Here is a 26,181-nt window from a genome sequence, read left to right on the forward strand (position 1 = left end):
GTGAGAAACAAACCTTGCTGTAAGCTCCGGGGGTCTTGGAGCAATGAATCACTGGGCCTACGTCTACTGATACAAACATCAGCCTGGTAAAGGGCTCTTAGCTAAGGATCAAGAAGTTCCATTTCTAGTCTCAGCATAAGACAGGGATAAGAGCAAGAACCATAGAATTGAGTCTCAATTCCAGCCTTTTAGGGCACTTACAAAGGAGCAACCAACATGTTACACAATTTACTTCAACTGCAATTCATGCAATCAATATAGCTGGCGATAAGCTCTGCTTTTGACTACAGTCCTGACAAACACTGGGTTTTATTGAAAAGGCTGGATATCAAACAGATAGCTCTAAAGGTTAAATTCTGTTTTGTGTACACTATTATCCTCTGCTCTTAAGCAGTAATAAGGATGACTAAACAAACTGAAGAGGCTCTCTGTGCTTTCACGTGGGTCTCCAATGAGAGCGTGGCTTGAAGCACACAAGGTTCAAGTCAGGAAAGTGAGCTAAGCACAGGTACTGCAGAGACAGTGTGGTCTGCAGCATTCTCAGTTTTTCTTTCTCTTTTGTTTTTTTAAATAGGCTATAGAGAAAAAAAAAACAATAAATAAAAAATAGAGGTCTTGGAAATTTAAGAAATCATTCTTGCTAATCTCTATCAGTTGTCCTGTGGGAATAAGAAATTGGCCTGTGAAACAGTCCCCAGCCAATATGAAGGAGTGAAGATAACAGATGGATCATGACTGGTCCCAGGGTATGATAATAAATTTCCCTCACTGCTTACAAAAAAACCAATCCTGACACAAAAATTTATCAAACATTAGCAGAAAAAGGATGGGGCACAAGGCCCTGGCTCCTCTTCTCTCTTAAGCACTTCCAAGAAAGAGAAGCAGTTGGCCAGGAATAGCCCATAGGCCAACTAGCAGCCTCTATAGGAACTAAAACTTATAAAGTCTTCTTGGTCTGGTGTTTGAGACCAAAGAATTGAGCTCTAATTGACCTTCTCTGTGAGTACGCAGGGGTGAATACATATTGCATATTCTAGGGAAAACTTAAGACAACTGAGGTTGAGTTGTTTACCAGAATGTGTGCTGATGGCTATTGGAAAGCAGATGAATCTTGTGTTACTTTGATTGCTTGTACCTGTGTTTGGGTGAATAAAGGCAAGATGAGTCAGATGCTAGGGGCTCCTCTGTTTACTAAGAGGCATGAGCCTCCGGGGTGCCCACATGTTAAACTGACTCTGTGTCTCTTTGTCATTCATCCTTGTCCACCCCCAGGTAAGGGAGAACAAAGGCGCAGTTTTAGGTCCCAAAACAAGGCCAGCTGGGTGGGTCTGCTACAGATGGCACCCCAATGTGGGGTGCTCGCCTACAGTCTAGGCCAGTGGTGGTAAACCTATGGCATGCAGCCAGCTGTTTGTTATCGTTGAAAGCTCTAAAAGGTTCGCCATCACTGGTCTAGGGTCTTTGTTCTTCATCAAAAGAACACAAAGTGGCCCTCCAAGCTTGCGGCCTTGGCTGGCAGGGGGAGCTCCAGGTGTAACAAGAGGCAGCCCGGACAGCGCCAGACCCACGGATGCTGAGGCAGAGATGTACAAGACAAAAGTAGCTCAGGGTCCTGGAGGAATGGAGGACATCCAAGCTCATCCAGGAACTATGGAAATGCGACTCCCTATGACCACATGACCAGCAGGGACCTTGGGTCACATGACAATCTCTCTCCACCTTTTGTCAATTCCAGAATACAAAGTAAGACAAATTTTACATTAACTTGCACTCTGAGTGTTTACGTTTAACCATGGAAGGCAAAATTGCCTCAAAGCAAGCTTCAGTGTTTAGGAACTTGGATATCTAGTCAGTTTACTATAGAAATCTTAAGTTGCAGAAAAATATAACAATCTATGTTTGCTAAAAGCATATAAAGGACTAAGTTTTACAGTTATGTGAAATTAATTTACGTGATTCTGAATCTCTATGGAAATGTCGACTTCCTTAGACAAAGCAGTTATCCCAATGACAATGTTGCAATGGTAATTTTCTTTTTTTTTTTTTTTGGTACTGGGGATTGAACTCAGGTCTTTGTGCTTGAGCAGCAGGCGGTGAAACCACTGAGCTAAATTCCCACCCCACAATGGTAATTTTCTTGGACAAGGTTGAGGGAGTCAAAGTGGTGAATATTTAGAATAATATCACTGAGCTTGTTGGTTAGCAAAGGACATATAGTGTTAGCTGTGAGTTTTTATTTTTGGAGTTATCGAAATAAAATACTATCAGTGGGTTTAGTTTGCTTAAATCAGAGTAGCACATAAACTAAGATAGAAGTGGATTAAAGTTCTAAACATTAAAACAAACACTAGGGCAGGGATTTAGCTCAGTGGTTCTGCCCCCTGCCTCAGAAGCACAAGGATCGGAGTTCGATCCGGTACCAAAAAAAATCAAAAACAAACACTAAACTTGCTGGAAGATAAGTTAGGTAGAACTCTTGAAGACTTTGGCAGAGGAAAAGACTTTATGAACAAAACCTCAGTAGCATGGGAACTAGCACAAAGAATCAACAACTGGGATCTCATCTTATTAAAAAGCTTCTGCATTGCAAGAGAAACCACCAACAGAGCTAAGAGACAACCGACAATGTGGGAAAAAATTTTCAGCAGCTGTACCTCAGACAAAGGACTACTATCTAGAATATATAAAGAACTGAAAAAAATCAGATCATCCAAATTTAAAGACCCAATTCAAAAATGGGCATTGGAAATGAACAGACATTTCTCAGACAAAGAAGTAAAAGCAACAAATAACCATATGAAAAAATGTTCAACATCACTGATCATTCAAGAGATGCAGATGAAAACAACACTGAGATCCCACCTCACTCCAGAAAGAATGGCTGCTATCAAGAAATCTACCAATAACAAATGCTGGCAGGGTTGTGGGGAGAAAGGAACCCTTCTCCATTGTTGGTGGGAGTGCAGACTGGTGCAATCACTGTGGTAATCAGTATGGAGATACCTCAAAGAATTAGGGCTAGAGGTCCCATTTGACCCAGCTATTCCCCTACTGGGTATCTTCCCAAAAGAATTAAAAGAATCATACCACAGCGATATAAGTGCACCCATGTTTATAGCTGCACAGTTTGTAATAGTTGAAGCTTGGAAACAGCCCAAGTGCCCATCAACTGGAAACTGGATAAAGAAGATGTGGGTTTTTTTATAAAATGGAGTACTACTCAGCCATAAAGAACAAGAAACTAGAGACATTATGGCTAAATTGATGCATATTGAGGCCATACTCTTAAGTGAAATAAATAGGACACACATGTGTTAAAAAAGGGGGGGGGCGGGGATTTAGCTCAGTGGTTTCGCTGCCTGCTGCGCAAGCGCAAGGACCTGAGTTCAATCCCTGGCACCAAAAAAAAAAAAAAAGAACACAAAGTATGTGTCTTTCACTCTGCCCTCCACTTCTGGGGACTGGCAATCAGGACAGTCATTTCCAAGTCACCAGGGTGTGGAAGGGGTGAATGTGCTTTGTTATTACTAAATCTGTTCCCAGAAGGGACACTTGCAAACAGAACCCATCATTATTGTTTGTGACCCTTGTATCTTAGCACTCACAAGTTCAACTCTGAATGTTCAGCATTTTCCCCTTTCAGCAATACACTTAGCAGAGATTTTAACTCCCTACTGTATGGTTTTCTTCAGCTCAGACTCGCCCAGAAAAATAGACTCCAACTCTCTTGAGACCGCAGGTTGAAATCTATGAAGAGGACAATCCTATCTAGCTCCTTGACACTGTTACTGAATTATGGCTCTGATCACTGAATCTTTTTTTTTTTTTTGAGACAGGGTCTAACTATGCAGTTCAGGCTGGCCTTAAACTCACTACATAGCCCTGGCTGGCCTCCAACTTGGCAGCAAACTTCCTGCCTCAGCCTCCTGAGTACTGGGATTATAGGTATGTGCCACCATGCCTGGCAGATCACTAAATCCTGAAGCCCACTGAGTTCCAAAGCCAGCTTTGCTGTGAAAACACTCAAGTCAGAATGCTAGCTCAACCACTCACATAGTTTTCTTTAAACGCAATTCAATTTACCATAATTAACACCAACACTCAACTCAGTCATAATATTGAACTAATTGTGTTTGGGGATTTTCACAAGCAGACGCGAAATAAGTTTGAAATGGAAGTGTAGAGAGCTGATGGCTGCCCCGGAGACCATGACATCAGACCTTACTCCAGCCTCCAACAGTTTAAATGGTGAGCAAGCTTATGACCTACAGTTCCAGGAACCCTTCAGCGACATTCACTTGAGAAATGTTCCACTCAGTAAAAGACACCACTGAGTGGAACAGCTAGATTCAGTGAGGGAAAACAACAGTAAAAACAAAGACAAGGACTATCCTATCAAGCGGGAAAACAGAAACATAAAACTAAGGTCCCACAATGTTAGAAATAGTACTATCTATGGTCCAAAGACAGCAGATTAGCTGGGTGTTGGGGACAAGCTTCAGGGTGGCAGGATCTAAGCTGCATGGGAATGACAGGCAAGATACAGTATGGAAAAGATGGGCAAAGTCAGAGTACTCAGGCAGAGCACTAGGCAGGAGCTGTCAAGTAACCCAGAATGGTCTGCTCCAGCCACAGCAGAGGGTATCTGGCAAGAAGCTGTGGTACGTTAAGGCTGGGAAAGGATAGGGACAAATGGACAGCCTTGAATGCCTGGCCAAAGAGTCAAGGCTAGTCCAGGGAGTAGCTTAGGAAAACTAACTCCAGTGTGAAGAATCAACAAGAAAGAGAGAATGGTGTTAAAAAAACCTAGACACATAATAATTAAAGGCAACACCTGATCCATAATTGAAACTGGGGTTGTGTATGTGTGTGTATATATATATATAATATCAATAATATGTGGCATACACGTAATATTTTATTATACATGATATGACAAATTTAGATATGAACTACATTGGAAAACAGTATTCATTAATGTTAATTGCCTCAGTATGTTTATTTATTGTGCATATAGGATTTTGTTTTGTTTTGTTTTTGGTACCAGGTCGAACTCAGGACTTTGAGCTTGCGAGGCAGGTGGCAGAGCCGCTGAGCTAAATTCTCAGCCCTTTTTGTTTTGTTTTGAGACAGCATGTCAATATATAGTCAGGCTGGCCTTGAACTCACTATGTAGCCCAGGCTGGTACTCTAATTCACAGTGATTCTCCTGCCTCAGCCTCCTGAGTGCTGGGATTACAGGTGTGTGCCACCATGTGCAGCTAAATACAGGATTATACACAATATATTATGTGAGAATTATACACAACATCTCAGGAGCTGTCTGCTGAAGTATTTAGGGATGAAAAGTTATAACATCTGCAACTTATTCTCAAAGTAGCTCTGGAGAAAAATGAATTATCTGTACAAAGAGATACCAGTAACTATACCAAATTGTTGATAATCTTTAAAGTTAAAAGCAAAATCAAAGAAGGCCCCTACAGGAAAATGGAACAGGTTTGGTGGCTGACTGGACATTGGGAACAAGAAAGAGAGAGGAAGGTACTGAGGGACATGACAGAGAGAGGGGCAGCTCTGCTGGGAAGGGCAGGTGCAGGGAGAAACAACTTTCGGGGTCACTGCTGCAGCCAGCTCTGGGTAAGAGGAGGCATGAAGAAATGTAGATGTTAGAATGACATCAGAAGGCAGCTGGGAATATGGGACTAGGACTTGGGCTCTACATCAGGACTAGACCATCAGATGAAGCTGGGAATTCTTACAGATGACAGACAAGGTCTATGAAAGTTAGGAGAGATGACTGACAACACAATTCATGAGTACAGTAGAACAGCAGAAAAATCAGGTTTGTTCTATGAGACAGAAACAAAAGTGGAGAGGATGAAGAGAGAGTGGACTGCACCACTGAGTGATTAGCAGCAGCAGAACCTGCAGAAACATTAAAGATGATCAGGAAATGGCTACTAGATTAGGAGTTTAGGAAATCATCTACACCAGAAGTGGTGGTCCACACTATAATCGAAGCACTCCTGGAGGCTGAGACAGTAGGATCTCAAATTTAACCCCAGTCAGGGCAACCTGGTGCCCTAGTGAGACCCTGTTTCAAAATTAATAAAAAAAGGATGGGGACATAGCTCAGTTGGAAGGCCCCAGGTTCAAGCCCCAGTACAGGGGGGAAAATAAAGCTGGGTATAAACCACTCATTCAAGAAATTTACCTTGGATGAAATGATGGAAACAGAACTACATTTAAAGGGGCAGTACGTGCATGAGAAGAACTGGATTCTCTGCAAGACTGGAGCAATCAATCTGGGGACTGACACATACAAAACAAAGAAAGACACTTTAAAAACCAGTTGAAAAAGCAAAATTATGGTGTATAACCAGAGACAGAAAGAAGACTTTGATCTAAAATGGAACAAATCTTCCTTTAAAGTGGGAGGGGGGGTGAAGAAGAAAGAAGCAGTGATAAAAAGAGGATATTAACAAAAACTAAGAGGTTGGAAAAGAAATCACAAGATTCAAAATAAACAGCTTGTCAGAGCAGCAGGAATTTGGTGGTATCTGGTCTTTCCCTAGGCCTGCTGTTCTAGCCACACACCCACAAGGTGAGGGGCCCAGGAGAGCTAGGGGCTGATGGGAATCTCTTAATGCAGGGAGAGTCTGAAAGCAAGACAGCACTCTGATCTGATATTCCTATAGTCTTATGACTGGTCTTCTGCCTATGTAAGTGAAAGAAAACAAAAACAAAACCCTGTGTCTATTATCAATAGAAGATACCTGAATTAGCAACTACTTTACATAAGGGCATAGATAAGCCTGAAATTGCACCCAGAGGAAGTCACCAGACATTCTATAAGTGACTAGGGCAGGTCTGGCTCCTTCACCATCACTTCAAACCCAGGTGACATAAACAGTCATTTCCCAACGCTGCATGAACAACTTTAAAGTTTTGTGGGGTCTCACCACATAGCCCAATCCAACCCTAAACTTGCTATGCTGCCCAACTGTGGGACTGCATAACTCTGTAATCATAAAACTCCCCTAGCCCCAACTGTGACTGAATGTGAGTAAATAGATAAAGATGCTTGTTAGTTCACTAGATAAGACACTAGATAAGATCACCATAATTATTCAACTCTTTGTTCAAAACTGATGTTCCAGACACCGCTATCTATAGAATAATCTACAGAACATCTGCTGACCATCAGTACATGTCAGGCTAATTAACATACAAATGTAAGACCACTAACCTTTGTTCCCTCTTCTATAAATTTCACCTGTTAACTTCCCTGCAACCCCCTATAAAAAGAGCCTCAGACTCTGGGCTGATTGCCTCTCTAAGCTACTTTGCTTTGGGACTGCCGTCTGGCCAGCGTTTGGTAGGGCCCTTGGTCTTACATTCTGGAGGCACCACTGGGATCCCTGGGTGTGCTTCACTACAATCAGCTCCTCAGAGCGTTTGGTAAGGCCCTTGGTCTTACATTTTGGAGGCACCACTGGGATCCCTGGGTGTGCTTCACTACAGTCAGCTCCTCGGAGCGTTTGGTAAGGACAGCGGTCTTACATTTTGGAGGCCCCAGCGAGATACCCGGGTAAGGAACCCCGGTTCAGCCGAGACTCTGTGGCGGGATCCAGCAGGAGACTCTCAGGCATAGACCTCAGAAAACCTCCAGAGGTAAGTTTTTGGCCGGTTGCAACCGTTTGTTGTCAGGAGTGAGGTGGATGACGGGCCGGTAAGCATCCCCTGACCCCAAGGTTCCTGACAAGGAACAAGGGAAGATTTAGTTTTGCTTTTGTTATGGCGCCTGTTCGTCTTGTCGTTTATACGTTAGTGTCCTATCCGTTGTGTGTTTAATTTTGAATTTCTTTCCATCTGTTGTGTGTTTAATTTTGAATTTCTTTCCAAACCATCAAGGACAGAGATGGGAGGATCCTGCTCCAAGACTACCCCACTGGACTGTTTCCTCACTAATTTTAAATTGGCTTTTTCCCCCGAACAGGAGGACAAATATGGGGTTAAATTTTCTCACGGAAAACTTTGCTCCCTGTGTCAATTGGAATGGCCGGCCTTTGGAGTTGGATGACCAGCCGAGGGCTCCTTTGAGCCAAGCCTCTGCCAGGCGGTATGGAAAAGGGTAACCAGGCACCCTAGCCATCCTGATCAGTTTCCATATATAAATATCTGGGTTCAGGCTTGTCAAGAGCCTCCGGCTTGGTTGCAGCGTTGTTCCTTGCGAACAAACTCTCACATTTTGGTTATGGCCCCAAGGGAACCCCGAGAGGTCAAAGCCTGGGCTCCCAAGCCGGTGCTCTCACAAGATCCTGATCCCTTAGACCCCTTTGTAAGACCTCCACCCTGTGTGGAGCCATCCTCCTCCTCTGATAAAACTGGCCCCAGATCTTGAAACCCTTTCTACCCTCCTCTTCCTGAAGAAAAATCTCCAGATTCTATAACCTCCCCCTCCCATATGTGAACAGGGGCCACTTATGGTCCCAGCGGGGCTCCCACTGAAGGGACTAGTTCAGTTCCTCTTCTGCCTCTTAGGGAAATAGAACAGGGTCATTATGTCTATATCCCTTTCTCTACCAGTGATTTGTATAATTGGAAACATCAAAATCCCCCTTTTTCAGAAAAACCCCAGGCTTTGATCTCCCTCCTAGAATCTGTTTTTCATACCCATGACCCAACCTGGGATGACTGTCAACAACTTCTCCAAGCCCTTTTTACCTCCAAGGAAAGAGAAAGGATCCGAGGGCAAGCCATAAAGTCGGTGTTAGGAGGAACGGAGGGCCCACTCGATGAACAACAGCGGGCCCGTATTGAGGCGCAACTTCCGCCCACCCATCCCCCGTGGCAAGCTAATTCTTCGGGTGGGAGAGAAGCTCTCCACAACTACCGTCAGCATCTCCCAGCCGGCTTGAGGAGAGCCGCTCGAAAGCCTACCAATTTGAGCAAGGTAAGCAAGGTCCTTCAAGGACCTGAGGAATCCCCTTCTGCCTTTCTGGAGCGTCTGTTGGAAGCATACCATACGTATACTCCAATTGACCCAGATGCCCCTGCAAATCAACAGGTGATTAATTTGGCTTTTGTTACTCAGTCGGCCCCAGATATTAGAAAGAAATTACAGCAGATGGAGGGGTTTGAGGGAGAAAACAAGGAAAAGTTGATGAGTGTGGCAATGAAGGTGTTTAACAACAGGGATCCTTTTGAGGATAGAATGGCTAAAAAGATAGGGAAGGTGAACATTGCTGCCTTGACAGCTGGAGGTTTTGTCCAAAAAGAAAGAAAATATAAAAAAGAGGATAAAGGTAAAGTACGGCCCTTGTTAGGGAAGGACCAATGCGCCTATTGCAAAGAGAAGGGCCATTATAAGAGGGACTGTGAAAAGTTGAAAAGAAAGAGAGAAAAAGAGACTAAGAAAGAAGGAAATGGAGTTCTCTTGGTAGATGAGGAAGACTGATGGGGCCGAGGCTCATGGCCACTTGACCCTAATGAGCCTATGGTGACTTTGGAAATAGGGGGAACAGATGTCCAATTCCTTGTGGACACTGGCGAGGCCAATTCTGTCCTGAAGACCCCCCTGGGAACCCTTTCTTCCCTAAAGTCCTCCATTACTGGGGCCACAGGAAAGTCGGCCTCTTATCCTTGGACAACTAAACGAACTGTAAATCTGGGAAAAGGCACTGTTACTCATTCCTTCTTAGTCATCCCGGAGTGCCCATACCCATTGTTGGGAAGAGATTTACTACGAAAATCGGGGGCTGTTATTTCCTTTGAGCCTGAAGGAGGGACTCTCGAACTCAAGCCACCCTCTGCCATTGTGGTAACAGTTCCCCTTGAAGATGAATTTAAGCTGCTAAAGGAGGGCACAGAACCTCCTGAACAAAAATGGGACTACCTTAAGAAAAGGTTTCCCCGAGTATGGGCTGAAACCAATCCACCCGGACTGGCCAAACACCATGCCCCGGTGGTGGTTCAACTGTTGGCCTCTGCTACCCAACCCATGTGCGACAGTACCCCCTCTGGCTGGAGGCCAAGGTCGGGATATCCAAACACATCCACCGACTCCAGGAAGCCGGCATCCTGATCCCTTGCCAGTCAGCCTGGAATACACCCCTGCTTCCTGTGAGGAAGCCTGGCACCTCAGACCTCAGACCGGTACAGGATTTGCGGGAAGTAAACAGCCGGGTGGAGACCGTTCACCCAACGGTACCAAACCCCTATACTCTGTTGAGTCTCATCCCTCCTGCTCATGTGTGTTACTCGGTATTAGACCTCAAAGATGCATTTTTCAGCCTGCCTCTAGCACCTGTGAGCCACCCCCTCTTTGCCTTCAAATGGACTGACCCAGACACCCGGACTACCAGACAGCTGACATGGACCCGGCTGCCACAGGGATTCAAAAACTCCCCCACTCTGTTCGGGGAAGCTCTCAGCAAAGATTTACAAGAGGTAAGAAAAGTGTTTCCCCAGGCGACTATTCTTCAGTATGTCGATGACCTCCTGGTGGCGACTTCAACAGATAAAGAATGCATTGCAGCCACCGAGGGCCTCCTGAAAGCCCTCCAAGACCTGGGATATCGGGTGTCCTGGAAGAAAGCTCAGCTCTGCCAGACCAAGGTAACCTACTTGGGCTATATTCTTGAAAAGGGAAAGAGGAGGCTGGCAGAATCAAGAGTATCCACAATTCTCTAGATTCCGAAGCCAGGCTCAAAGAAACAGGTGCGAGAGTTCCTAGGTGCGGTTGGCTATTGCAGGATTTGGATTCCTGGCTTTGCCGAGATTGCCAAACCCCTGCACGAGGCCACTGCGAGTGGAAATACACCCCTCGAATGGACTGAGGCTTGCCAGAAGGCATTTCAATTGCTTAAGACTGCACTTGCATAGGCACCAGCCCTGGCATTGCCAGACTTAAACAAGCCCTTTACCCTGTATGTGGCAGAGAAAAATGGGGTAGCTAAGGGAGTGATTACTCAGCTTTTGGGGCCATGGAAGTGGCCTGTGGCATACCTCTCAGAAGCTCAACCCAGTGGCCCAAGGGTGGCCTACTTGTTTGAGGACAGTAGCAGCAGCAGCTGCTTTAACCCGAGAGGCTGACAAATTGACCTTTGGACAGGATTTGACTTTGATCACTCCCTATGCCACTGAGCCCTTGTTAAATAGCTCACCTAGAAAGTGGCTGTCTAATGCCAGGCTGTTACAATATCAAGGACTCCTATTAGAGCAGCCACGCATTAAGTTTGCCATCACTGCCAGCCTCAATCCGGCTACTCTACTCCCAGAATCTGACGAACAAATGCCCATCCATGATTGCGAGACTCTTGAAAACTTGAGGGGAGGATGTCCGGACTTGACGGACCAGGCCCTCCCCCATGCAGGGATAACTTTCTATACTGATGGGTGCAGTTTCATTCGAGATGGTGTATGGTATGCTGGAGCGGCGGTGGTCAACCAGGACCAACAGGTGGAATGGGAGCAGGGGCTACCTCAAGGGATCTCAGCTCAGAGAACTGAGCTGATTGCCTTGACCAAGGCTCTGGAATTGGGAAAACGAAAAAGGATAAATATATTCACTGATAGCCGTTACGCTTTTGCCACCACCCACGTACACAGGGAAATTTATCAAAATAGAGGACTGTTAACCTCTGAAGGAAAGGAAATCAAAAATAAGACTGAGATATTGGCATTGCTACAAGCCATCTGGTTGCCTCGAGAGGTCGCCATCATCCATTGCCGCGCGCACTAGAAGGGGCTTAGCCCCGAGATGATTGGTAATAATGCTGCTGACCAGGCAGCAGAACAAGCTGCCCAAAAATCAGTGGGGAAGCAAATGGTTCTGCTTCCCACGCTGGTACTCCCAGAAAAACCTGAATACACAGATAAAGAAGTAGCGGAAATGAACAGGAGACGCTGGACTCGAGGAAAACATGGATGGTGGACGACTAAGGATGGAAAGGTGGTGCTCCCAGCCGCTGTAGCAGATACGTTGCTGCGAGAACTACATGAGTCCACCCACCTCGGCGAGAAAAGGATGATGGTTGCCCTGCGACCTCATTTCGTCAGCGAGGGATTACCCCAAAAGGCCCAGGACATGGTGAGACGATGCCCCACCTGCCTCAAGGTAAATGCAAATTGGGTAACCGGGCCCCCTGGGGTCCAACACAGAGGACTAACTCCAGGAGAACATTGGGAATTGGACTTTACTGAAATGAAGCCTGGCATGTATGGGTACAAATACCTGCTAGTTTTTGTGGATACATTTTCAGGATGGGTAGAGGCATACCCCACTAAGAGGGAGACAGCTGAAGTAACAGTTTAAAAGCTCCTGACAGAAATAGTTCCCCGTTTTGGTTTGCCCTTAGCTCTGGGGTCCGACAATGGTCCAGCCTTTACGGCTAAGATATCTAAATTAATTAGTAATATCTTTGGAATAAAGTGGAATCTACACTGTGCCTATAGGCCTCAAAGTTCAGGACAGATAGAAAGAACAAATCGAACTTTAAAGGAGATTCTGACTAAATTATGCTTGGAGACTGAACTAGGTTGGGTAGAGTTTCTCCCTTTTGCCCTTCTCCGAACGAGGTGCACTCCCAAGCCTCCCCTCAATTTGTCCCCCTTGCAGATTGTTTATGGGCGACCTCCCCCAATCATTCCATTAATAGATGTAGAATTAAAGGAAAAGTTTTCCCACCTTCGACTCCTTAAATCCTTAAAAGCAGTTCATCAGCTTCAGTCAGAGCTACGTGAGACATTACGAAAGAAAATGACTAGTCCAAATGAAAAACCTCTACAACCTTTACCCTATAGGCCGGGAGATTTGGTTTTTATTTGCAGGTTTGATTCCAAGACCCTGGAACCTCGTTGGAAGGGACCGGCTCCTGTTGTCCTGTCAACTCCCTTGGCGGTAAAGGTGGCTGGACATTCTGCCTGGATACATTGCAACCATCTGAAAGCAGGACACCCCGTGGATGTCAAAAAGGACAAATGGAAGGTTATCAGCCAACCAGGCGACCAAAAGCTAAGATTGGAGCGGGTTGGAGATGTTTTGCCTTCATGATAATATTCTCTGGGACACTGGCAGTATTGCCCCCAAGAGGACTAGATCACACAAAAAAAATGTATGGATTCAATTGGCAAACTCGCTTAATTTGTCTAAATTCTGTCTAAATGTTGATGTAAATTTCCATCATGTATTGGGGACATGTCTCATGTCGTAAACCTAAAAATGCTGTCAAATTATACACACCCAAGGTAATTATGTCAAATAATACCCAATGTGCTATGTATGAAAATTGTACAACCAAATGTCTGAGGATAAAATGGTCGGAAGGGATGTCCTGCCATATAAAACAAAAAACAACAAAAAAAACTGTGTATAACAATTGCCATATCTCCCTGCCAATGGGATGGTTTTATACCTATGAAGGAATAACCTTCAATTATATTCCAGCCAATTTAACCAAGAGTTACAAGAACAGAGACAGGCAATCTTAGATAATAGGACAGCGATAGACTATTTGTTGCTCTTCCACCACCAAGGTTGTGAGAAAATAAGAAATATGATAGTTCAAAATCAAAGAAAAGGTAAAACAATTGGAAGACTTGGCTCAAAGGGTACATAATGAAGATGGCTGGGACTTGTTCCAATGGCTAACTAAATGGCTGCCCAACCTACAATGGTTAAAACAACTTTTTCTGGTCATTATAGTTGCGTGTATATGCTTACTATTGTCATGCTGTTGTATACAATGGATGCCTACGTTTATACGTAAGATTACTTAAGTTGTAAAATCAGTGGGGAATGTGGGACTGCATAACTCTGTAATCATAAAACTCCCCTAGCCCCAACTGTGATTGAATGTGAGTAAATAGCTAAAGATGTTTGTTAGTTCCGGGACACTAGATAAGATCTGTATCAGCCATAATTATTCCGGACACCGCCATCTATAGAATAATCTATAAAACATCTGCTGACCATCAGTACATGTCAGGCTAATTAACATACAAATGTAAGATCACTAACCTTTGTTCCCTCTTCTGTAAATTTTGCCTGTTAACTTCCTTGCAACCCCCTATAAAAAGAGCCTCGGACTCTGGGCTGATTGCCTCTCTAAGCTACTTTGTTTTAGGAGTGCCGTCTGGCCAGACTAAGGTCTGTTTTACTTTCCAACTTGTCCGGTGTGTTCCTTCCCGGGTGTTCTTCACTGCAGTCAGTTCCTCACAGCATTTGGTAGGGCCCTTGGTCTTACATTCTGGAGGCACCGCTGGGATCCCTGGGTGTGCTTCACTACAGTCAGCCCCTCAGAGTGTTTGGTAAGGCCCTTGGTCTTACATTTTGGAGGCACCGCTGGGATCCCTGGGTGTGCTTCACTACAGTCAGCTCCTCGGAGCGTGTGGTAAGGACAGTGGTCTTACACAACTTGGCCTTGAACTCAAAATCCTCCTGCCTCAACCTGAGTGCTGCAAGTATAGGTGTCCACCACCACACCTGGCTAAAAATAGTTTTACAAAGTGTAAACAAAACCTGCACCAGCAGCAAAATACTTTATAGAACTTATGTGAAGATAAGATGTATGAGGAAGAGCAACATTTTTATGGCCTTTTATTTCTTCTTAAAGCCATGTCCAATAATATTCAGAAGACCTTTGAGTTATGACCAGCCTGACATATGAACAACTTGGGTTTTCACTGGAATTTTAGTTTTAACTTACAACCAAGGTCTTGAGTCACAACCTGAATGCCGGCTGCTTATGCTTCCAGATGGTCTCAGATACAGAGTTCTGGAAGGAACATTATAACATCCTTTCCTGTGTGGGATTAACTGAGAAATCCTAGACCAATGTCTCTCTAAGGACACTGAAATCTGCCTGGAAGAAAGTGTGGCCTAAAATTATATGAGAGAGAGAGACCTTGAAGGCAATTAACCAATTTGAGTTAAAACCAGCCCTTGGAACGGATTGAGTTCATAAGACAAGGGTCCACTGCTGGGACTGGAATTACTTTACTACCCCAGCAGACATCTGCACAGATGCTTAAAAAGTAGCGTGAGAGGGCCAGGGATTTAGCTCAGTGGTTCCGCCACCTGTCCCGAATTTGATCCCCATACCAAAAAAAAGTAGCATGACAATGATGCAAAAAATCGTGATTACCTCAGGAGATGAAGGAAAAGCTTTTGATAAATTTTAACATCCTTTCATCATTAAAAACCCTTATGCTGGATGTGGTGGTGCACACCTATAATCCCAGCACTCAGAAGGCTGTTCAAAGGCAGCCTGGGGTATGCAATGAGTTCAAGGCCAGCCTAAACTACACAACTTTGAAAGAAGGAAAAGAGGGAGATTTGTCCACTGGCTCTTACAGTTTTGCCTAGAAGTGACACATGTCACATCCACTGACATTTCATTAGCTATATTTACACAGCTACTCCTAAGGCAGGAATGGGTAATTCCACCATGTGTCCTGAAAGGGAAAGAACTGGAAATAACTTGGTCAACAGTACTGAGATTAGGCCAGGGATTTAGCTCAGTGATTCTGTCCCCTGCCTTGCAAGCGCAAGGTCCCAAGTTTGATCCCCGGTTCCAAAAAAAAAAAGGAAACAGTACTGAGATTACCATACTGAGAATATCAACTTTTGGTCAGTATATGGGGCAATAAGAATGCTCACCCCAACTGGTGCAAATATAAATTGATACAACCACTGTGGAAAAGGCAATTCACAACAAAATGGATAATTCTCACAAACAATACCAAGCAAAGAAGGTAAAGAACAATAAGGCCTATCACCCTCGTTTCCCACTAGTACAGAGAGGAAGCCAATTTGATGATGGGTGTCCTCAACACAAGTGACAGGGTAGCAGTATCTTTAACAACTGCTGAGCACAAACCAACTCTGGTGCCTGTAAAGAGAAGGGGCCAGGACATGGCTGCAGTTTCTGGGATGCATTCACATAAAAGGGCAAGCAATACCTCAAGAGCTTCAGGGAGGCCTGGACTCCTTGTGAGACCCGTGGTACAGGGTCCTGAGTCCAGTATCTACAGAAGGGAGAGGAATTTGTGATTCTCCTGCACCTGGCTGCTGCTGGAGCCCAGAGCCAAACCAATGCTGGTAGAAAAGGCTATTCCTTTCCACCACCCAAACAGGAGTGCACTGCCTGGCAGTCACTGCGACTGAAGACCCTGATGGAAAATGTTAATAAAGTCATCTAGATGACAATGCTAGCTACAACGCACCTGAGACCTTGAGCTGCATTATCACGATAAAAACAGATGACTAAAGATCACTGTCTGGCATCGAACAGCAGTCTCCTAAAAATCTTATCTCCTTCCAAAGGCCATGGACTAGAGTGACAGCAAGCAGCTGAGTCACCAGTGAACACTGTTTTGTCACCATGCACCCTCTTGGATTTAAAAAAAAAATGTTGGGCTGGGGATTTAGCACAGTGGTTTCATCGCCTGCCTTGCAGGAGCAAGGTCCCGAGTTTGATTTGTGGCATTCCCCCCCAATAAAATGAAATTTAAAAATATTCCCATCCCCTCTCTGGCTATCTCCTGTGTTTAACTTGGCACAAGAGGACACGGGCCCTAGCAAAACAAATCTGAAAATGCTACTTGGGATCATTTCAATTCTGCCTTTTGGGCTGGGGATTTAGCTCAGTGGCATCGTGCCTGCCTCACAAGTCCAGAGTTTGATCCCTGGTACTGGAAAAAAAAAAAAAAAATCAATTCTGCCTCTGAGTATGCTTCCCAACAGTGTGACCTGACCTGAAAGTATTTACAGATGTATTAGTTACCATCTCACTCCCGAGGAAAGACACAAATTTTACCCCTGTGTTATGTATTCCAAAGTTTCACACTCACTGGCCTAGGCCTAGCAAACTCATTTAATAACAAAACTGTGTCTCTTACCTTTGGCTAGATAGCCAGTTATTCCACTGGCATGTTGCCCTATACCAAGAAGTTTGACTGGGAACAGAGGAACCATGATGCAGGCCCAAGTAATAATCTTATACTACACGCTAAAACTGTTAATAGCTAGGCATGGTAACATACACCTACACCTAGGCCAGTGACAGTAACTAATACATCTGTAAATACTGTCAGGTCATGTGACCTGTAATCCCAGCAAGCAAGAAGCTGAGGCAGGAGAATCGAAAGCATGAGGTTACCCTGGGTTATATAGCAAGTTCAAGGCTGGCATGAACTATACAGTGAGACCCTGTATAGCCAAACAAACAAACAAAAAACTGTTAATAGAGCTTAGCAAAAAACCCTCCAGCTTATCAAGTTATTAAATAAGACAGGTTCCAGAACTATGTTAGAGAGAAAAACCAAGAGAAATAATATGAAGGTTTAAAGATGGCTTGTGATACCCTACTCTTTTAGTTTTCCAGTAACCCTGATTTGGGAGAGAACATACCTTGTCCATATGGAAGATCAAATCCAATTCACAAACATTTTCAAAACACTTATCCAGAGTCTCTACAAAAACCTAGAAAGGAAAGATAAAAAGAGAAATAAGAACAGGTTCATAAATATCACACTTCAAAATAAAAGGGGAAAGTGTACACATGATAAAAGCACAGCTTACTCAATTCTCAGAATGAATATAATCATATAACCACTATCCAGATATTGTCCTTAACTTTTTCTTTCTGTGGTGCTAGGGAAGGAATCATGACCTTGTGCATGCCAGGCAAACACTACTACTGAGCTATTTCCTCCAGCCCTTCCTACAGTTTCTTATCTCTCCCTCAGAGAATGACTTCATTTCAACAGTATCACTGTCTGCAATGTCATCAATTCTTCAGCACTGCATGAAAATGGGTTTCACTCGAGGTCTGCAAGTTACCTGAACTGGGAACACCCTTCCACTGTGGCACAAGATGAGTGCACACAGGAAAACCATCCTGCAGTGGCCCACGGAAGGCCTACTAGCCATGAGGGACCAACGCACAGTTGGCACTGATCTTGCTCTGTCTTCTTTTTCTTTTTGGTAATGAAGATCGAACTCAGGACCTGGAGCTTGCCAGAAGGCACGGTGCCACTGAGCTACATCCCTGGCCCCAGCTCTGTCTTTTCTGCATGTAAGTAACATGTTGCTTCACCCAGGGCTACACTGTGGTGTTTTCCTCAGGGACTCTCATACCAAGATACAATGGACAGAAATCTCTCTTTTTTTTTTTTTTTGGTATTGGGGATCAAACTCGGGACCTTGTGCTTGCAAGGCAGGTGGCGGAACCACTGAGCTAAATCTCCGGCCTGGACAGAAGTCTTGACAGCCTTCCCTGTGGCTGGTAACCAGTGCACAGTATTCTGTTAGCCACCAACCACTTTGGAAAATTATTTGACGTTATATATTAATACTCTCTGACCCAGCAATTCTATTCTTTAGATAATATCTAACAGAAATACATAAACATATATACTACAAAACAGTAATTTCATAGCATTGCTACTCATAACTCTACATTTAATGGTACCAGATGTTCACTGTAAGATAAAAAAGTTACATGTGGGCTACTATGCTGTATCATTGGTACTTGGTTATCCTTAGAAACTAGCAGTTCAGTCCTTCAGTATTGGGAAACTGCATCAAATTATTTTGTTAAGAATTTCCTCACTTCTTTAGACCTAATTAATCTCCCTCTCTTCCTTTCATCTTTTCTCTCCCACTGGCCATCTCTGCTCATTCTGGGAAAGCTATCTAATCTTTTAAAACTTCAACTGAGGGCCTGGGATGTGGCTCAGTGGCACCACACCTGCCTGGTGAGTGCAAGGTCCTGAGTTTGATACCCAGTACCAGAAAAAAAAGAAAAAAAAAACTTCAACTGAGGTGGGCTCTTGTTTGTTTCCATTTCCTCTCAGATTTTTAATTTCTAAGAGAAAATTTTGTCCTGAGTGTTTCTGTTTGTTAAGCATCCATTTTTGTTTGTCTTCTTTTAGTTCTCTGTCTTTAAGGACAGGCTGTCTGGGTTTTTTTTCAGTTGTCCTTTCTTTGCATGGTGTCCACTTATTCCAAGTTGCTTTTTAATGTTTGTTCATTTTTCTTTCATCTTATAGGTTTTTCTCAGATGTCGATAATCCTTGGTTTTTTTCATTCACAAAAATAAAAGGGTGATTAAAAGAGCTCTACAGTTAAGAGATAACCTACAATATGGGAAAAAAGTTTTAGCAGCTGTTCCTCAGACAAAGGACTACTATCTAGAATATATAAAGAACTGAAAAAAAATCAGACCCCTCAAATTTAAAGACCCAATTCAAAAATGGGCATCGGAAATGAACAGATATTTCTCAGACAAAGAAGTAAAAGCAGCAAATAACCATATGAAAGAATGTTCAACATCACTGGTCATTCGAGAGATGCAGATGAAAACAACACTGAGATTCCACCTCACCCCAGGAAGAATGGCTGCTATCAAGAAATCAACCAATAACAAATGCTGGAGAGAAAGGAACCCTTCTCCATTGTTGGTGGGAGTGCAGACTGGTACAACCACTGTGGAAATCAGAATGGAGATACCTCAAAGAACTAGGACTGGAGGTCCCTTTTGACCCAGCTATTCCCCTGCTGGGTATCTTCCCAAAAGAATTAAAAGAATCATACCACAGCGATATACGCACACCCATTTTTTTTTTTTTTTTTGGTACTGGGGATCAAACTCGGGTCCTTGTGCTTGCGAGGCAGGCGGTGCAACCACTGAGCTAAATCCCCCGCCCCGCGCACCCATGTTTATAGTGGCACAGTTTGTTAATAGCTAAAGCTTGGCAACAGCCCAATTGCCCATCAACTGGAAACTGGATAAAGAAGACGTGGGGTTTTTTTTTATAAAATGGAGTACTATTCAACCATAAAGAACGACAAACTACAGATATTTATAGCTAAATGGATCCATATTGAGGCCATACTCTTATTTAAGATACACATGTGTAAATACCAAATAGTTTCTCTGGTGTGAGAAACTGAAAGTGTAAATAAGGATTAAAATGATTAAATTGAATAATTGATAATTTGAAATAGGAAGAAAAGGACCAAAGGGAGGGGAAGGGGAAAGGAAAGAAGGGAAAAGAAAAATTATGAAAAAAGGAAAAAATGGAAACAAAGTCTTTGTAAACAGGGAAGGGTGGAGGGGGTGAAGGGAGGTCAGGGAATGAGGAAAAAATAAGAACCAAGATACATTATGTACAGGTACAAGCACCCAATGATAAATGCAAATGTATTGTATACCTAAAATGTACCAATAAAAGAATTTAAAAGAAAAAAATTTAAAAAAAATAAAAGAGCTCTACAATTATGGGTATTGGTTAAAGATCACCCCAGGACCTTTAAATTTTCTTTTTCCTTAGATTTGATTCTCCAGTAAAATCATGTGATCTCCTACCTGGAGCACAAATTTAGGACTGGAGGTGAGATGTGGGAACTGAGTCAGGCAGGAATGCTGGAGAGTGAGTGTCAGGATGCACACATTCACTTCATCCTCCTGACTTGCCCCAGCAATTATTCCTCATGTCCCCCAGAGACCCTTTCTTTTACACTCTGCAGGGAATAAACCTTGAGTCTTATGCTTGGGGAAGGGCAACTGCCCAGACAACCGGAACTGGAGAATGGATGGAGGGACTGACTGGTTCTGGGCAGCTTTCTGTCTGCTCCACACAGAGTGAGACCCGTGCTGCCAGCTCTCTGTGCTCTTGCAGGATGCTGTGACGCTAGCTGTAGGCTCTTCCTACTGCAGGCCTAGGAGGTGGCTCCCTTGGGATTGCAAAGGAAATTATCAAGCATTCCTATTCTTTCCTGCTTTCAAAACATTCATTGTATTGTCCCCTTTCTGTTTTCTGCTCTTGTGAGTATGTGTAGTTTGCTTATTTTACTTTTTTTTCTTTCCTTTCCTTTTTTTTTGCGGGGGGTGGGGGGGTGGGGGGAGTGGGGGGGGTTAGCTGAGGCTTGAACCCAGGACCTTCACAGAGCTTCATTCCTAATGTTTTTCTTATTTTTTATTTTGAGACAAGGTCTTGGGAACTCACTAAATTGCCCGGGATGGGCTGGAACTTGAGATTCTCCTTCCTCAGTCTTTCAGAATGTTGGGATGTACCTTATTTTTGGGGGGGAGGGGGCACCATGGATCAAACTCAGGACCTTGCACTTGCCAGGCAGAAGCTGTGCTACTGAGCTAATTCCCCAGCCCTGCACCTTATTTTTAAAAATACTTTCCAGGTGTGAAAGCACATGCCTACAATCCCAGCACTCAGCAGGCTGAGGCAGAAGGATCACCACAAGTTCTAGGCCAGCCTAGGCTACACAGTGAGACCCTGTGTCAAAAAACAAAAACATAAAAAACACTTTCTATAGATTTAAAGAAGAAAATGAATTTAGAAGTATGGAAGTCCCCAGTAGGAATTTTTTTTTAACAAAACTTGACAAAGTCTGAAGTTCTTACAGAAAATAAAATGTAAAAAATATTGCCAACAAAATCTTAAAATATAGTAATAAAGAATGAGTTACCTTACTAAGTACCAAAAAAATTTTTTTTGCCAAGAGAGATTATGTAAAGGTGCAAATTTCCAATGATGAATGTTATTATACTGTATACCTAAAATGTACCAATAAAATTAAATTTAAAAAAAATTTTTTTTTTTGGTTTGAGACAGGGTCTTGCTACATTATAGTTCAGACCTGCCTAGAACTCACATCCTCCTGCCTCAGCCCCCTGAGTGCTGGGATTACAGGCGTGTGTCACCATGCCCAGCTGAGTATCAGGATTTTTCACAAAGATTTGGTAATTAAAATAGTATAGTATAGACTATAAAATAGTATCTTATAGACTAACATAGTAAGGTTGGGGATTTAGCTCAGTGGTGCCATGCCTGCCTGTCAAGTACAAGGTCCTAAGTTTGATCCCCAGTACTGGAAAGACAACAACAACAACAAAAAGACTAAGATAGGAATAAAATTGGTTGAGGTGACACATTTGAAATCCCAGTACTCTGGGAGGCCGAAGAAAGAGGATGGTGAGTTAAGAGCCCAGCCTGGACAACTTAGTGACTTAGTGAGATCTTTCTCTAAATTGAAAAGGGGCGGGGCTGGGGCTGGGGATGCAGCTTAGTGCAAAGGCCCTGATTCAATTCCCAGTACCACAAACAAAACAACATGAATTACTGAAATACATACATTTATATGAAAATGGAATTATTGGTAAAGGTGGTATTGAGTTGCAAGGATAAGATGACTAGTTGGATAGTATTAGGGCAAGCAGTTAACTTCTGAGGGAAAAAATAGTTATCTATCTCAATGCAGGCATAAAAATACCTTACCATACCTTAGGTATTAGCTAAATGTAAAAAAAAAAACTTAAAAAAGTATTGGTAGATCCCCCAGGTGCCACTAGGTCCCTCTCAGGAACGACTTGTCTGTGGAGAAGGAAAGATCCTACCTTGTCGGCTGAACTCTGAACTCTGGCACCTGGAGCACAGGTGTGTGACCTGTGTGACACAGACTGTATTTTGCAGCAGCACTGTGTGAGGGAGGTGTTTTCATTAAAGAGGGTTAATGAAATTAAGACTGGGTTCTCTGAGAGGCTGGTGTTACAGAATAAAAAGGATTAGCCCCATAAATGACCGATAGAGGCAAGCAAGGGAGCAGCAGATATATCTGTGTCATGTATCTCTGAGAGCCTCAAAACACTGTTGTTCAAGATCACCATCAAGGTCAAGAGAAAAGGAGGAAGAAAACACAGGCTGGCTGAGGCAAAGTTTGTGCTAATAGGCGAAAAGCCTGCACTGAGGACACAGCAGACTCAAGACAGGAAAACAGTAAGACTATTTCATAATAAGGTGAGAAAGTATGATCAAAAATAAATCCTCAGCCGGGAATTTAGCTCAGCGGCACTGTGTCTACCTCGCAAACACAAGGTCCTGAGTTTGATCCCCGGTACAAAAATAAAAAATAAATAAATAAATCCTCTTGCTGGTTACCGTGACACACCTGAAATCCCAGCACTCTGGAGGCTGAAGGAGAAGGATCAAAAATTCAAGGCCAGCCTGACAGTGAGTTCAAAGCCAACTTAGACTACATAGTGAGATCCTGTCTCAAAAGACAAAAAGTAGTCTTTAAAAAACACTTGTTTGAGAAACACACAACAAAGAATATCCTGGTGATAAAAGGGGAGAGAAATTAAATTTGTGAGAATGGTAAACACAGACACAGGTGAATAGAAAACCATCAAGAATCAGAAGTCACTTGAGTTATGGGTCTGAGAAAAGACAGGAGAAACAGGGAGGAGAACAAGCCCTAGTCCAGAAGCAAAGTAAGGAAGAGTCATGAGCTAGGAACAGGGAAAGAAAACTGCAGATCAGATTCCACGCCTCCTCAAGATAAACTCACAGGCCTACACACACAAGTAGGAAGTACAAGGAGCAGAAGTCGAGAGAAAGTACTGAAAAATGAAGAAGATTTAGCCAAAGTTTGAGCTGGGTTTCTAGGCTGCCTCCCCTCAGAGTCAGAAATGCATGCATAAGAAGCATCAGCTAAGAGGTTAGAAAGAGTAAGGTATCATAACAGCAAGAAAAAGAAATGGGTGAAATCCAAAAACAAGGAAGGCTATAGCCACTGGAGACTGTGTTCCCAATCCTGCCTCCCTGTTGGCATCAGGAGCCAGGTAACCAACCACTCAACAGCTGTGGCAGCTCCCATGGTAGCATCAGACCTGCAGCTCTGGCAGGGACCAGGACAGCCATACCTGGCTATCACAGCCCAGCCCTGAAATTGCTGAATCCAATGAAATCGCTGAACAATAGCAAAGGAGGAAAAACCTTTGAAAAGCAAGAAATACAGAGTAGAGCCCAGCCTGCTAAAACATAAGAATAACTGAATTTTGAAAGCAAAGACTAACATCTCATGTGCAGGAAATGAATGTCACTAAGAGTGAGGATGAAGCTGGATGGAGCTCAGCTGCTGAAGTAAGTCACAAAACTTTGAAGCAGTAAGAAGTACCGTTGTGCAAGCACAAGGACCCAAGTTCAATCCCCGGTACAAAAAAAAGAAGTACCGAGAAATCAAGTATCAGAAACACTCTGGAGGTGATTTAAAGTATAGGTGAGAATGTTGTAGGCTATACACAAATACTACACCATTTTATACAAGTGGAATCAATCCTCACAGCAGATAACCAGTGACAAGTGTATGTGGATTTTTGATCTACTCTTTTGTGCCTGCCTTTGTACTTAACCTCGTACAGTTATTTTCATCTCCTGAAAGATGAAAGAAATGTTACATAGATATTCTTTGGGAGATCTGGCCTGCAAAAAAAAAAGAAAGAAAGAAAAGGGAAAAAGAAACAAACAGATCTGGCCACTAGAACATAATTTAGAACAAAAAATCTGGGTGATGATAATACAAATAATCTTCTCCAAAAAAACACAATGACAAAACTACTGGAGAACATTTTTTGTGTGTGGTACTGGGCATTGTACCCAAGGCATTCATACCGAGCTACATCTCCAGTTCTTTTTGTATTTTACTTTGAGATAGGGTCTCACTAAGTTGCTAAATTGCCAGGGCTGGGCTTGTGATTTTCCCACTTCATCCTCCCAAAGTGCTGGGATTACAGGTGCAAGCCACCACAGTGGGCTCAGAGAGCACTGTTATACCTTGGAAGCTATAAGGAAAAGGACTGGCAGATTCAAATACATGAAGTTACAAAACCAGTGGGTGAGGAGAAAGTATTTGCAATAAATATAACGAAAGGACTCAGATCCATAAATTAGGAGAAATGAGACATAAGCAAGTGGGCTAATGCTGTGGGCAGACATTACCAAATACCAATGGCCAGTAAAGACAAAGATATGCAACCTCATCAGTATTTAAGAAAGGTGTGTCATGTGGTCCCCATCCTGTCCCCATGTCCCCCACCCCTGCCCCATACAGGGAATTGAACTCAGGATCTTGCATCAGGACCTTGCACTTGCCAGGAAGAAGCGGTGCCACTGAGCTATATCCCTGGCCCTTTTTTTTCTTTTCATGGAAGCTCTTGGAAAAAAAATGAATTTCCACTTTTTTTTTCTTTTCTTTTTTTGGTGTGTTACTGGGGATTGAACCCAGGTCCTTTACATCTCCAGCCCCTATTTCCTTTTAAATATTTTTGAGACAGAGATTCACTAAGTCACTGAAGTTATCCAGATGGGGTTTGAACTTGCTATCTTCCTGCCTCAGCCTTCCTGCCTATAGCCCTGTACCACCATACCTGGCTGATTTATACTTTTTTATCTATCAGATTGGCAAATACTTGGACAGAACAAATATGAAATACTGAGGTGAAAATGTGCTTGAGTTTGAAGAGCAGCATGAGGGCTAGAGTGTTACTGAAGAGGAGGGTGTACAGCGAGGTCAAATAGAGACCAAGGAGCCGGTCCACGTCAGGACTTGCCAACTTTGATAGGGAGTTTGGATTTCACTTGAAAGTTAATTAATTATGCATTAAAGTTTCTTCAACAAGTGGAGGCAAAAATAGATGATTTACATTTACTGTAATAGCTCAGAAACAAATAAGTTCTTTTCTCATGTGTGCTAAGGATTGAATTCAGTGCCTCGGGCATGTTGAGGATACCCTAGCACTGAGCTACTACTATATTCAAAATACACAAATAATTGCTTTTTCACTTACTATAAGGCAAACCACTATTTTATGTGCTAACAGAGAAGAAATGCTATCAATTAATCATAAAATATCACATAATCACATCCTGATTTTAGAGTTATTAAAGTGTGGCAAAAGGTGCATCTTAGAATAGGTAAAATTTCTGATAAAGCAGGACTGGACACATATGTAACTATGTATAGGTAACAAAAACTGCGCTTTCCTCCTAGAGCTAAGTTTGTGCTCCACATTTAGTTTTTCCAAAACAAGCAAAATATCACCTAGGGATTCTGATCACCTCATAAAACCATAGAGAGAAGCAAAGAAATGATCAACCCCAGTCTGAAGAGGCCAACGAAGGAAGAGATGTGTGAGGAGGGGTGTGCAGGTGGCTTCTAAGGTACTAGTAATGTTCTAGGTGATGGATAACAGGTGTTTATTTTACTGCCATTCTTTAAATGATACAGGCATTGCATTTTACAAAAATAACTTTTAAAAAATAGTAATTTTACTAGGATTCTGATTGGGTTTTCACTATCATGAAGCACTGACATTT

The 26,181-nt window shown here is 43.2% G+C and overlaps 1 protein-coding gene across 2 annotated transcripts in view; it reads right to left on the reverse strand.

The window, feature by feature from the left end:
• Ap3s2 (adaptor related protein complex 3 subunit sigma 2) overlaps nt 1-26,181 on the reverse strand; it is a 55,158-nt gene that overhangs the window by 21,652 nt on the left and 7,325 nt on the right. For both annotated transcript variants that reach the window (XM_004852778.3, XM_021264822.2), the window contains exon 4: nt 17,417-17,488. In XM_004852778.3, coding sequence (XP_004852835.1) covers nt 17,417-17,488 — 72 coding nt within the window. The remainder of the gene's footprint in view (nt 1-17,416; nt 17,489-26,181) is intronic.

Source organism: Heterocephalus glaber, unplaced genomic scaffold (assembly GCF_053883595.1).
Source record: "Heterocephalus glaber isolate CG9 unplaced genomic scaffold, H.glaber_assembly_v1.0 deba00001531, whole genome shotgun sequence".
NCBI classification, from domain to species: Eukaryota; Metazoa; Chordata; class Mammalia; order Rodentia; family Bathyergidae; genus Heterocephalus; species Heterocephalus glaber.